At 39.3% G+C, this 15296-nt stretch overlaps 1 protein-coding gene across 2 annotated transcripts in view; it reads left to right on the plus strand.

Annotated features, from left to right (window-relative positions):
• The first annotated feature begins 6507 nt into the window (after window positions 1-6507).
• The window catches only part of ANGPT1 (angiopoietin 1), a 162557-nt gene continuing 153768 nt past the window's right edge, over window positions 6508-15296 (plus strand). For both annotated transcript variants that reach the window (XM_085316297.1, XM_085316298.1), the window contains exon 1: window positions 6508-7218. In XM_085316297.1, the coding sequence (XP_085172423.1) occupies window positions 6922-7218 (297 nt within the window). In that variant the 5' untranslated portion in view covers window positions 6508-6921. The remainder of the gene's footprint in view (window positions 7219-15296) is intronic.

Consider the following 15296-nt stretch of genomic DNA (forward strand, 5'->3'; position numbering starts at 1 on the left):
ATCTTCCCAGCTGTTTACTTGTTCCCAGGTGTGAAATCAAATGCTGGAGCAGCTGGGCTGGGYTGCAGCGTGACTCGGCACTCATCACTACGTTCCTTTGAAGAAGAGCTCTGGCAGACAGTGCTACACAGGATCATGCTTTAAATATGCACATGTAAATATACAGACTTCAATCCTGAGCAGTAATTTATTTGAAATGACTACTAACCTATCCCTAAGGGAGTGAGATACGAAAACACACAGGTTGTAGGGGAAAGTGTTATTACACAGTAAGTAAGTCTTCCCTATCAGCCGTTCTGAGCACAGTTTTGATTCTGTACAGTCAGATTTTAGAGGGGGAAAGCAYATCTTATATGTCCAGTTCTGATCTCAGCACTATAGTAAATCAGGACTAACTCCACTGAAGTCAYCAGAGAAATCCTAGTACATAACAGACTCTTGAGACTTAAGACCTCATTTTATTCATTTGAAATTATATATTTACAATRGACTTCTTTGGAAAATACTATATTAAGGGCTACTTGGAAAGTATCAGATGTGACTATGGAGCTCTGGGGCAGTGGTCAGAGGTATGGGGGTACTGGTGGTTTTCCCTTTGGTCCTGCCAGTGAGGAGGAAGGATGTGAGGAAGAGTGGATGGATATAGCAAGCCAAAAATTGGCTGTGCAGCCGGTGTCAGCTACAGAGTTTTAGTTTCTATGACYGCAGAACCCTGTTTGAAAACWGGTCCCTGCTTGGTAGAGGGGACCMCCTCACCTCACTGAGGGGGGCACAAGCATCTTCGCAAACAGGTTGGCCTACCTAGTAAGGAGGGCTTTAAACTAGGAAAGACAGGGGAAGGAAAGAGTTATAGGGACCACACAATCAATAAAATAGGGCTTAAGTGAGGGTACCTCAAGCACTTGCAGGCAGGCAAGAATGTCCTTACAAGACAAGACCACTGGGAAACCTCTTGGGAAATCAGCACACTCAGATACATCTCTGAAGTGCCTGTACACAAATGCACACAGCATGGGGAATAAGCAGGAGGAATTAGAGATCTGTGTACAGCTGCAGGGCTGTAATCTCGTGATTGCGGAAACATAGTGGGATAGATCGTATAACTGGAATGGATGGAGAGAMGTTTTTTAGGAAGGAGACGAGGCAGAGCTGCCCTTTATGTGAGAGAGCAGTGGGAATGTATGGACCTCTGCCTAGGGGTGCATAATGGCCTGGACAAGAGCTTATGGTTAAAGAATAGAGGGCAGACTAATACGGATGTTTGCTACAGGCCACCTGATCAGGAGGAAAAAGTAGATGAGGCCTTCTACAGACACTTAGAAGCCTCATGTAGCCTCATATTTGTAGGGGGACTCAACTCATGGGGGATTTCAAACCCCTCTATATCTGCTGGAGGGACAGYGTAGCAAGGCACAAGCAATCCAGGAGGTTTCTAGAGAGCATTGATAACARCTTGCTGATGCAGGTTATAGAGGAGCCAATGAGGACAGGTGCTCTGCTGGACTTGTACTTACAAATAAGAAAGAGCTTGTTGGAGATATGAAGGTTGGAAGCAGCCTTGGCTGCAGTGACCATGAGATGGTGGATTTCAGGATCCTGAGAGGAGGGAACACGGCAAAGAGCAGGATCACAATCCTAGACTTCAGAAGAGCAGAATTTGGTGTCTTTAGGGATCTGCTTGGAAGAATCCCATGGGATAGAGCCCCAGAAGGAAGAGGGATCCAAGAAAACTCATTGATATTCACATCCTTCAAGCTTAAGATTTGTCTATCCCAATGCCCAAGAAGTCAGCAAAGGAATCAAGAGACCTGCATAGATAACCAAGGAGCTTCTGGCAAAACTCAGATAGAATAAGAAAGTACACAGAATGTGGAAGCAGGGACAGGTAACCTGGAAGTAATAYAGGGATATTGTCTGAATATCCARGGATGGAGGCAGGAAGACTGAGACCCATCTGGAATTTAATCTGTTGAGGGATGTCAAGGAGAGAAAGAAGAACTTCTATAGATATCTCAGTAACAAAAGAAAAATGTGGGCCTGCTACTAAATGGAGCAGGAGTCCTGGTGACAAGGACATAGAGAAGGCAGAGATACTGAATGCTTTTTTTTGCTGCTAAGATCAGTCCTCAGGAATCCCAGATCCTGGCGATCAAGGAGAAAGTATGGAGAAAGAAAGACTTCCCCTTACTGRGGAAGAATTAAGTTAAGAATCACTTGAGCAAATTAGATCTATACAAGTCTATGGGCCTTGATGGGATGCACCCATGACTGCTGAAAGAGCTGGCTGATGTCATTGCTAGGCCACTAGATCATCTTTGAAWGGTCCTGGTGATCAGGAGAGGTGCCTGAGGACTGGAAGAAAGCATATATGACTCCAGTCTTCAAAAAACAGCAAGAAAGAGCACCCAGAGCGTAGATGAGGGGAGAGCAGTAGATGCTGTCTGCCTTGACTTCAGCAAGGCTTTTGACACTGTCTCCCATARCATCCTTACTGGCAAGCTCAGGAAGTGCAGGTTAGATGAGTGGACAGTGAGGTGAATTGAGAAATGGCTGAATGGCAGAGCTCAGAGGGTTGTGCTCAACAGCATAAAGTCTAGTTGGAGTCCTGTAGCTAGCAGTGTCCCCAGGGGTCAATACTGGGTCTAGTCCTGTTCAACTCACTCATCAGTGACCTGAATGATGGAACAGACTGTGCCCTCAACATGCTTGCTGATTATTCAAAACTGAGAGGTGACTCTGCTTGAGTAGGAGGATTGGACTAGATGATCTGCAAAGGACTCTTTCAATCTCAACTGTTCTGTGATTAAGAATAAAAAATACTGCACTTYATTGTATGACTTTGATTTAGCTAGAGATAACCCCCAATAAAATCCTACTTCTTTTCTCTGTTAGGAGCCATTCTGTAGTTTCCTTTTACACTGAGGAAGATGAACTGGAGTAACTCCAGTTACAGTGTGTGATATGATGCAACTTTAATGCAACTCATCTGCAGCAATAACACATATTGCAGCAGAAATATAAAGAAACAGAAGTAGATTTTTGTTTCTTTGAATTTGTGTTTGAATCATAAGCATGCATGTGATTCTGTGACAAAGGACATATTAAATTATTTTTTATGCTAAATATGTGGGAAATGATATCATGTGAATATAACCTTTATCTGGATATTGAATTCCCATTTCTTTTGCCTTGTAGGATTGATTACATAGACAGCTACAGAATTTTATGTGGCTACTAAATAAACAATGTAGATGAGATTTCATATGGTCTGGAAAGAAAGTTTCTGGATCCATCCCTTCTCTGTTGCATAGAAGGAAAATTTCAGCGAATATGAAGCTAGTCATTGTGTTGGAGGAAGTGGTCTTAGGAAAATAAAGAGGCTTTTAAACACATCCATGCCCCTACATGGTTTCTGGCTCTGCAAATGATTTTCTGTGTGATTCTGGACAAACGATTTAGGTTATATCTATACCATATAATGTAGCATCCTATAGGAATACCCACACTGACTCTGACTGACTTTAAGAACTGTTTTTTTCTCACTTCACTGAGAATTTTCACTTTTAAAATGTTGGGACARTTCACAGAGATTGTGTGGAACTGTGTTAACATATATTTTTTTCAAATCAAGTAGAAGACATCAAAGTATTGAAACTCATGGGCCMAGGTTCTTTGTTTGTTTGTTTTAAGAAATAAAGATAGTGAATGCTGTAGCAGGAATGGGGAAAAAGGAAACTCTTCTTATTTCTGAATTCTGTCTTAGGTAAAACAGAATTTCTTAGGAAATTGCACTGTGGAATTAGGTGACCGCAGAGCTGGAAATATGCTCTTTTCTATGTTTACTTTTGCATTTTTATTGTCTGTGTTTGAACAGTCCCATGAATATGTTGGAGAAACTGAATTTGGCCTGGTTGGTTCAAAGTCCCTGTAAAAATGAGTTTAGGAGAACATCAAGTTGAGTGGCTGACCTTGACGGTCCCCCTATGTTGCAGGATCAGGAGGGGCAAGGTGTCTGTGCTTCTGCAGAGGAACGCTGGTGTTCCTCAGGTCTGGTATAAGCGAGGGCAACCCTGAGAGCTCACTCTGCTTCATCCTTCATACTCACTGCCATGCAGTACTCAACAGGTTCAGGCGCACGAGACGTCTCAGGAGTGCTACATCTTGTAACACAGATGTGGCAGTGTTAGCTCACTGAATGAGCGAGGAGATTTTCTCCTCTCTCATAGGGAAATTTTCAGTGCAGTGTCCTAGTAGGTGATGCTCTCCAGCTGCTGCATGGCTCCACCGCATTTGCCCGCTCTGGCATCTCGTTGGTATGTGCTGCCTGTCACCCACCACCCTGGGGCTGGGATCGGGGGGAGTCTGCTAGGGGAGGCAGGTGGTGCAGCAGTGCACTAGGCAGGAGACAAGTGAGAAATGCTGAAGAGGCTTGTCAGTTTTGTGTATCTCCTTCAAGGGCCTTATGACTGCTACCCTTTAGGAAAAAGGGGGCAGAAGGGGAAGGAGGAGAAGAGTGTCTTCAGCCCAGTGAGAGGGGGCCAGGCAATAGTGGCAAAGCATGTCTGCTGCTGTGTGAAGTCCTCTCATCTGAAAAATATTGCAAGTTTACCTTTCCACATTCCCAGGTTTCCATATCAGCAAAAGGCCATGGCTTAAATACTCAGCAGAAAGTGAATGCAGCATTTGTATAAACAGTTGCATTTTAAAATAAGATTTAATATTCTAGGAAGTCTTTTGTACACCCACCTTTACTATCCTCCTTTTGATGCTTTGAGGCCTTTTGATAAAGTTCTCTTTTTACTTTTTAAAAAGTATGTATTGTTATCATGTTTCTACTCCGATATTTTTGCTTCTCCTTATAGAGAATGACTCTTTTTCTGCTTACCCTTCAGCTCAGTGTCCAATCCTACAGTTTTCTCCCTGATCGAAGCTCTCTGATCTTATGGTGTGAGCAAATATCTTGCAATTACATTTCGCAATAATTGCAGAGACAGTGCAATAAACCGCAGCAGAACTAGATCTGTTGATGACAGAGCAATGTGAAGAATGTTCACAATACAGTGAGCTCTATGAAGTTGATATTCAGAGGCAGAAAAAGAAAAGCCAGAGTGCAAAGGTGGTCTGAGCAGTTCAGGGGTGGAAGGATGTTCTGATTTTGCCAAAAGCAGTAGTAGCACTAGTGTTTTGCTGTTTGCTTTGCTTTCTTTTCTCCTTTTTTTTTTTAACTATATAGATGTTTTAAGACAAGTTAAGATCCTCTTATTTCTGAACATTTTTTGTAGGAGATACTTCATAGTGATTCAAAGGGAATGGGTTCTTTTTGGATGCAAGATGAAAGCCTCAGTCACCAGGTTTGAGCAGGAATAGCTTATTCAGGAGCAGAACAGGCTCCTGGCTGAAAATTCCAGGCAGTTGTTTTAGACTGAAATTGTACTTCTGATATGATAATAATATAATATACATATGTAATAACAACTGCATGAGCACTGAAGCTGCTTACATTCAGTATTCTTGCAGGTAGACTTTCTTACAAGTTGATTGAAGGTTGATTTTTAGCTGATGCGCTATTGCTATTCAGAAGACTACCTACCTTCATGAGTAAAATTGTGCAAAGTGGTCTGCAAAGGAGTTGGCTTCTATTTATATAAAAACAGAAAATCCTAGATCAGGAAATCAGAACCAAATTTCTCTGAAGTTTAGGACTATTCTGATTCTGTTTCTAATCTATGCATTCTGATTTCATCTCTAGTAAATACCAAGGACATTATTTATGTTTAAGATAGTTTCTTAAATAGTTACCACAATCCTTTTCTGAGCAAGTTACCTCTGAGAAAGATTTTACATATAAGAAAGGGTGACTGTATAGCCTGTACAGACTTGCAAATTGGTGGAACTGTTTCACATGTGATAATTACACAGTCCATAAGACAATCTGGAATAGTTCTACCAGCATATCTCACAGATACCTCACAGCTTTGTAACTTGTTACCTTATTTTACTAGCTAAACATAAAATATTATTATCATTCTGAATTGCCATTTCTCATTATTATTTGGCAACCTTAATTTCATTAAATCCTATAAAAAGCTCTCTGTAAACTCTGCTAAAGTGACATAACTGCCTGAGAAAAGTAGCAAAAGTGTGTGAGGGTTAAATGTAATTTTTTCTCRTAAGTGTCATTCTTCTGACTTACAGTTCTTTAATAGATACTGAGCAGTGGAGAACCGAAAGTATTTTCAATTTCAATGCTTTGTATATTTACAGAGAGATTACAACAAACTTCTACACTTTATCTACATTTTAATAGGTCAGTGTGAACATATGAAGTGTATTAAGGTGGACCGCCTAACTTATTAAACTTACGTGAATTCGGCAAAAGCCCTTAGCAGTTGTATGCAACAGGGGCTGGAAAGCCATGCGTGATTGAGGTCATGCATCCAGCCAGYTTGTAAGATGATCCCTCTGCACCGAGCCATCAGCCATCCTTAGCATAGGGGCGCACTCATACACGCATTCCTGTCAAGTCATCTTGTGAAAGGCTGCTCGCTTCCAGCTTGGCTTGAATGTGCAACCTTAATAAAACTCACTGAAGTCTGAGAGAAAATAGCAGTTCTGCAGCAGATAGTGTAGGGGAAAGAGACTGGGATATGCATATGCAGCTGACTAAAGCAGGCTACATGCTGAACTGTAACAGAGAGGAAACAATAAATCTTAACTACTATGCAATAAATATTCCCAATTTAAACTAAAGGAAGCTATCCTAATATTGAAATTAAAAATATAACAATATATCTAAGCTTGATTACTAAAGTACAATTCTCCAGTCCTTTTTCCAAAGACTTTAAAGAAAATTAAGAACAAATTTAAAGAAAGAGAAAGAAAAAAGTTTTTCTAAAATTAGGAAAGGACAGTAATAATAACATGACAGTTTTTCTTTCCTTTGCTTTCCTGGCTGCTCTTCTGGCTCACATAGGCTGTAATAGTCAGCGTCGGGGTCCAGAAGCCAGTGGGAGAAGATTTAACCGGATTCAGCATGGGCAGTGCACCTATACTTTCATTCTACCAGAACAGGACGGGAACTGTCGTGAAAGCACGACAGACCAGTACAACACAAATGCTCTTCAGAGAGATGCTCCTCACGTGGAACAGGATTTCTCTTCCCAGAAACTGCAACATTTGGAACATGTGATGGAAAATTACACTCAGTGGCTGCAAAAAGTAAGTGCTTCTTTTTCCACTTCTCATTAAATGGATTATTTTTGGTGGTGCTTACGTTGTTCATAGTTTTCATGAGTTTCTATGAGAACTGAGATAATAAGGATTTCTCTAGGTCATAACTGTGCAGGGTGAGAAGTCTTATAGCCAGAGTGCACCCTTCTTAGAGAAAGAACTTCTGTTGGGAGCAGAATTTTGTTCACATCACTGAAAGATGCAGTTTTGTAAAGCTTTATCTCAAGAGACCATGGCGGTTTTGTGAGCCTGGCTATACAAAATCCACCAGAGACTCTAACGGTGGAATGCTTTATTAGCCAGCTAGTCTTGTAAACTTTACTTATCGTTCGGAGCTTCCAGTCAGATGTCATGCAGGATACCTGCTACTCTGACAGCAAAAGGGTGCATTTAGAAAAATCAACTCCTACAGGCATGGTATTGAGAAAATTATAGCCCTCCATAAATAGATCCTGTAATCCTATTCCATCCAGCTAATCACTGGAAGGACAGAGAAAAGTATATACACATTCACATTCTTAAATCATCATAGTATTTTTTTTTTTTAATGTGTGGATCACACTGGACTTGAAAATAATGTAACAGTAASTTAGTAGAAGTAATTCTTTTTAAGAATTTGTGCTATAGTTGTAAACTTCTACTGAACTTTTCATTTTTTTATGTTTGAGCTGCAGCTTGGCCCTGAAAAGACTTAGATATGTGAATAACTTTACTCACATGAACAGTCCCGTTCACTTTAATAAGATTACTCGCTTGAGTAAAATTACTTACCTTGCAGGATTTTGTCTTTGGCTTGATATTGAGAATGATGTGAGATAGATGACAAGTGAAAATAAATAAACAGTCTTTGTACATGATTGTAATATTCTTATTCTCACATTGGCGTTATGACCTTGCAAAGCAGAGAATTGAGCAATTAGTGATGCAGTTAATCATGTAAGATGGCACAAGAAAATTCTTGTATRTGCCTATTCAAGTGAAACATCATTTAACTGTAATGCAAATTCATACTAAGAATGAACATCAGTAAAAATGCTAGTAAAGACTACTTCAGATTAGCATATTTATTTCCTCCTATATCCTTTTCAATTTATGTTTCCTCCAGATGATATAGAAGACAGAAATATGTTAAAAAGCACAAACAGTCACCCTTACCCTTCTAATCATGCTAAAACCTTTAGATAAAATTTCCTGATCTCCTAGTAAATTAATTGTACTCTTTGCATATATATCCCTAATAAGAGAGAGGTGACTGTATGCAATAAACATGTGACTACAAACCAAAATATAATGGAGCATTTCTTTTTCAGACTATTTTCCTCAATTTTTAATATTGTGGTCTGCTTTGGGGAAATATAATGCTGGAACTGAGYGGATGTCTTTTGTAGAAGAAAGCATGTCTTAAGAAATAATTTTACTGTACCTTGGGAGTTTAAGGCAAGGACTGAGAAGAATAAAATAGTTATCTGTGTTTATGCACACATGATTTTACTTGAATAAATTGCCTGCTGAATCATGCTGCTGAGACTTTTTACTTATTCTGTGTTTGTCCACTAGAGACTGAACTAAGATCACTGTTTCACTGTGAACTGAGCAAGAAGAAAAATGAGCCCCTAGAGTGTGAATGTCTGAGTTAGGGTTAGTCCTCTCACGCTTCAGCGGGAGGTGATCAAACAGGTAGGAAGCCCAATGAAAGRCTTTTAAATCGGGGGGCTGTACTCTCCTGCAGTGCCTGCAAAACAGGCTGTGGGCAAGGCCAGCCCCCCGCCCCGCGCGGTCCTTCCCGGCCCCCGGCCCCCGCTCCCGCAGGTTTGCGCGAAGGACGGCCGCGTGTCCGTTCTCCCCCCGAATGAAAGGACCCGCCGCTGTGCAGCTCCCYGGGAACTAATGAGTCTGAGGCAGCTCCACTATAGCATCTCTGAACACTGAATTTCCTTTGTTGCTGTTAYCACCACCAAGCATTTCAGCCATAATTCGTTTCCTTTCGATAGAAGCGTAATGCTTAAGTGTAATGCATACGTTACGTAGGCATCTCRCATCTCATTTTACACTGTATTTATTTTCCCACTAGACTTTTAATACGGGATATAACTAGTGCTACACCAAGCAACATTTTACAATGTACCTGCTGTGAACAAAATAAAGAATTATTAATGATTATCGGTCTGAAATCAGAAGTGAATAGYTATAATAAGAAATATTGTTTATATTTCAGAATTTGAAATATATTGTAACTTATGTAGAAGAAATATATTTATTAGTTATGCAATATACATAACTTTCATTATAATTGTACTGCACTGACACTGTTCATCGGAGCTGCTTATTTTCTTAATGCAAATACTAGCCTGCAACATTGGAAKAGTATTTATTAAGAAAGTTTGTATAAAGTATTATATACAAGAAATTGTGTAGCATTTTAAGTTAGAAAATGTTTTTCCTTGATTTCTAAAAGCAAAATAGGTGTTCGTTAAGAGAATACTCTTTTACCCTCAACAACAAAAGTGCTTCTCTGATGACCTACTGGCTTGATTCTAGATAAAACCGTGCTGCCTGGGGAGCAGATTACAGGCAATTAAGTTGCAGCCTTGTCCAATAGCATTTGCATATCTATAGTCAGCATTGCTGGGATTGGTTGGCAAACCACGGACATGGCAAAATGCTCTTTGCAGAAACTGCTTGGAAGAAGATGACTTGGTAAACATTTTCAGAGATTTTCCTAGAACTGTTTATTTTAATACCGGATAACTTTCCCCATTGTTTAAGCTTGGGTTTCGTTTCTGCAATTTGTTTATACTAATAGTTCAAAACAAACAGTTCATCACATTTTGTTTCTTGCTGTAACTGACTGGCACACGTGATACTGTTTGGTATTTAACTGCAGTGTCTGAGTGTTGCCAAAGAGGAGTTGCATGAAATGTTATCATCATGTCTTGCTCGGAAACTTTCTGTTAGTCAGCTGGGTGAGCTTATGATATTGGTGGTCTCAATATGCATTCAGAATAGCTATATAGATGCAATTAYTTCATGCATTTATCCTTCAGTCAAAATAATATTAATAATAACTGCAAGTAAGTGAGTTTGGCATGATCTACTCACTCTTCTTGATCCTGACCTAAACAGAATACCATAAAAGTTGAAAGTGAGTACTTGATAATGATATGTTATAAGATGCTAACATTGACGTACAGCCTTGACTGGACAGTGAACTACTATCACTCTGGTCAGCCWGTATCCAAACTTACATTTTTTTGTTTCTTTTCTCTGCAAATATTGATTACACCAGTAATACTTAAAACTGAGTAAGGAAGCTTCATCTCTTCTTCCTTACACTTCAGATAGTTTGTGCTGTCACCAGCTTATAAGGGAAGAAGCAGACAATGCTGCAAAAGCTGGCTTTTGAAAAGGCTGGTAYACATCTGCCGTCTGCTCTGGCTCCATCTGCAGTCTGCCCCACTCTGCTCTCTTTACCAGCAGTGCCTAGCATTGCAGTGAAATACTGAYATGCTCATGCACCCGTAGTGGCTGAATTTTGCCTTGGGCTGAAGAAGTTTTACTGAAGAAGTTGAGAAAATTCCTTATAAGTCACTCTTGCTGGGAGATAGTGTCTGAYGCAAGGAGGACAAGGTCTAAAAAATGACCTATTATTCCTCTGATGCATATATATATTAATGTAAGGATAGAGGCGGCCATAATGAGCAGTGTAATATTTAATCACATTAACAAACAATTATCCCCTATTTAAAATACTACAAGAAAGAGTAAAGATTCCATTGYACTTATGATTATGTTTCATTGGGCATTTTTTAGTGTAATGTGTGATATAAAACTCATATATTTGGGTGCTGTTAAGTGCAACAAAAAGATGTTCATGATGAACTCCTGTTAATTTCCACAAATAAAAACAGTTCATTAGATGTGGAACCTACCATCCTGCTTATATGAGCATTACTAACAGTGCTTTCCAGGTTCGGTGTGCTAAGTTCRTTCTCCTGGATGGACCAGAGCTAATAATTGAAAAAGCTCTATGGCTKCTAGACTTCTACTAGGGGTCCAACTTGGACCTGTATTTTTTGTCTAGCCTGTTAACTGTTCTGGGTGCTCTTTCTTCACTCTGGATTTGATGAATTCTCAGATCCGAAGAAGAACCTTGTCCTGAGGAGGTTCAGAGGATCAGTTTATCACAGACAAGCAGTGAAACCAATGAAGCCTGGTTTCTTACTGTCTGGTGCCTTGTCCCCATGCCTCATTGACTTGCCACTACGTAACTATATCTTCTCCTGTAATAAATACCTTCAGCTTTTCTTCGCAGTCTCACTTCCCTAGCTTGAGTGATGCCCACAGTGCCCTCAGTTTCCCTCCAAATACCTTATCTCTTTGGCCCRGTAGGCATTAGCTTACAGTGTGTTGTGTGCTGTGTTATATTTGCTACTCAATGAGTAAAGATGTAAAAGYTGACTTTAAAGGAGAAAGACTAAGTTCATGGCAACAAACGGATTCTAAGAAAACTCAGATTTGAGTCTAAATATAAAAATGCCCATTTCTTCCAAGAACTTTCTTGAYTAATAATACGCCTGCATTTTAAGCTCTTTATTAATCAAGTTCCTGAGGTCCTTCAGATATTCTGAGGAACCTACAAGAAAGAGGCAAGATTTTAAACATGTAAGTGCCTGAAAGCTTGTCATTACTGGGGGATTATCTATTTGGTATTTTTTTTTGAAGAAGAAGAAAGCAGAAGAATCAAAGAAGTAGATTCAAAGGCAGTCTCACACGTTGCCACATTTTGGTAGCAAATGACTTAAAAAAATATTTCCCATGCTTTGACAGAAGGTTTTATCATAATGCGCGGTAGAACCTGAATGTGTTTATTTTCAGTGATGACAGCTGTAATTAGGAACTTTCTGGTAACAATAAAATGTTACACTTATTAGTCATCAGAACTGTCCAACCAACATGCCCCGTGGGAGATCTCGCTTGGAGCACTGAGAGTTTTTCTAAATGAAATTGATATAAAGTAAATGGTGTGTCATTTTGGGGGTGCTGAGAACTYGACGTTCCCATTCTCTTCTGTGGTTTGGAAGCAGTCTCTACTTCGCAGCGATGGGTGCCTTGGAAAAAAAAGGACAGCCCACGTGGGAAAAGTACAGAGCTGGGTATTTTAGGCCTGGATCATCCCACTCAAACTTTTGGCCAGAACCCAGAGATATCTGAGATAGATTTTACTTCACAGTGGGGAATCTCTCAATAGTGTGTCAAGAGACAGTAGCAAGTTCAGAGGGAGAGCCAGCCATCTGAGCTGTTCTGTGGAAGTGCCTATTTGTCTTCACTGACTCCAGGGAAATCTTGAGCAGCTTGTTTCCTAATTTAAGTGCCTCAGTTAAGTGGGATGAATTTAGGCTTTGCTTTCTGTCCATGGCTGTAGCATAGACTTCCCTTGTGACTACAGGCAAGTCGTAAACTTTAAACGTTCTTGTTTCCCTTTTCTAACACAAATACAGCACTACTACCCAATTTCACAAGGCTGTTGGGAGAGTTAATATATTGGTGTGTGTGTGGCTTTTGGAGTCATTCTGGTGGGAGGCATTTTGTGCTATTAGCCGTTTGATAATAACATTTTTAACATTTAAGTTATGTAAGATCAGAAAATCTTTTGGAAGGAAAGTAATTTAAAAATGTGTAACTAAAATAATTTAAAATTCTAAGTCGATAATTACATTGAATAAAAATCGATAATGCTATTTTGCAGTTTGAGGTTGAGTAAGTGTATTACAGATAAGACAGATATGTCCTAGTAACTGCGGGAACAGATCTCATTCTTCTAGTGTTCTTAAGCCCCATAGAGCAGTTGCTTGCTCCTTCCTGTATTTACCAAGATGAATAGGACTGTAACTTAGTCTTGTACAGGTTCTCAGGGAAACCGGTGAGGAATGACTAGTTTTTCAGGGCTATTGTCTCCAGAAATGTTGAATAAACTAGTCATTATCAAAACTGGTCTCACTTGTGTGATTTGTTGTTGGTATATCCTGAAAGGTAAAGATGTTGAACAACTTGCTTGTATTCACCTTAGTTTACAGTTCACCTCAGCTCAATTTTCTTTTCTGCTTTTGTTATAAGATGCAAACAAARAGCGAGTAAATGATGGCCTTTAAGGACCAATATCATGATTTTAGCAATGCTATAAGTCCATAGCAGTTCTATGAATCCTCAGGACCAGGAGCTGGTGTCTCGTATGAGCAGCTTTGGTGTGAAAGTCTTCCCAGCAGCATAGGCTTGTTACAGAGTCAAAGTGTTGATCAGGAAAAGGAAATTGAAATAGTATCATATTTCATAGGAAAGAGTTTCTCTCTTATGAAACAAGTTGTRCTTTAACACAAGGTTATTTTTTTGTAACCACATGTGCGTATTAGGAAGTGTTATGAAACACCAGGATGGTGAATATTCAATGTTAATTGGAATGGTAATTTAGAAAGCCATAAATTATTGCACACTTGCACTATATTCTCATTAATGTTCTTGCAAAAAAATCAAGCTTTGCTTGGCATTACCTTAATTATTAATCAGATTAATCTAGAAAAGTGTAAACTACTCCTAAATTGGGATGAGAAGTCTACCCAAGGACTTGTATCGGTTTAATTAACTTCATTTAAGATCAATGTAAGTCAAACTATGCCACTTCATTGTGCAAGTAAAATCTAAGAGTTGACTGTGCTAAACATTGAACAAATATATGGGCAAAGATAGTCAGAGCAAGACTAAGACGGATTCAGATGGAATGATACTCAAGTTACACTATTGTGTATTTTTAAAAAGGGTTTACTTTCATGAATAAAACAAATCATATCAACCAAGCAAAACTTGWTTACAAAAAATTTATAATCTCTCAAAGAGTCATGTAGAGAATCAGTATTCTAGGTCATGGAGCTATGTGATTGAAAAATGCTTCTTCTCTAACCAGCTTCTAGAAGCAGAAATTAAAAAAGAAAAAAAAAAGTGTAGTAAGAGAAGGGAAGGGGGCTTCTTAGAAAACTGTGCTAGTTTTATGAATATATGTGTTCCTGGTAAGGCACTTTCTAGGTTTGTTATATGGTCAGCATATGGTCAGCTATATTATCCATGTTACCATACCCTTCTTGTAAGAGAGTCCAAAGTGCAGATCTGATCTTATTTGTAATTGGAAAATCTAGGCTCCATGAGTAAAAAAGAGCTGACCTAAAATTCTGTAAGAAATCTGCAGAATTGTCTTTTCTCTTGGTTAACATCCACTTCTCCCCCAGTGCATGGATGTGTGWGCACATACACGCATACATATATATGTATATATGTGCATATATGTTTATATATTTGGAGAGTCCGGTGTAAAGGGACAAGAAAATCTKTTTTTAAATGTTGTGACTTAAATCCATCTGTGTATTTTATACAGACTTACYTGCTGTCAGTCAGTTGTTCCGGAATAGATTTGTTAGCCCCAAAACACTAGGAGAGTTGTTAGTAAGATGAAATCTTGTGTGTAGTACATRATTCATTCTGCATCTACTAGTCCCCTTTCTGTCTTACCTATAAATTAAAAGTGTACCTTTGATTTTGTTCTTTCCAGATTGCATATGAAGCAAGAATTGGAATATACTCTGGAAAAAATACTGAACCCTTGTACTTCCCATCCCATGTATATTGCTGTCCTTATAGAGGTGTGCATATTTTACAAAATTAACTAGAATTTTTACACTCCCCGTGCTTTGTGCCATCCTTATAGAACCATTTCAGAATGCATRCATGGCATCCATTTCTTTTTAAAGCTCTTGGTGTAACACTATAGTTCTAATTTTTCCTCAGATTTTCAGGGAAATTTGATTTGTTGGAGTATATCCTTGTCATTCATCATGTTTTGTTTGATTGCCTTGTTGCAAATCATATACCAGGCATTCCTCCTGCAATAGGAATGTACAGGGAGAATAAAACCCCACTTGTTCCAGTTAGCAGAGCTGCCAGACTCTGTTCTGCCAAGGTTTTGGGTGCAGACCTTCTTCTCTCAGCAGACCAAAGAGGGGAATAGGTTTGAGGGATTACTC

This window comes from Rhea americana, unplaced genomic scaffold (genome assembly GCF_003343005.1).
Source record: "Rhea americana isolate MKP2758 unplaced genomic scaffold, rheAme1 scaffold_46, whole genome shotgun sequence".
Classification (NCBI taxonomy): Eukaryota; Metazoa; Chordata; class Aves; order Rheiformes; family Rheidae; genus Rhea; species Rhea americana.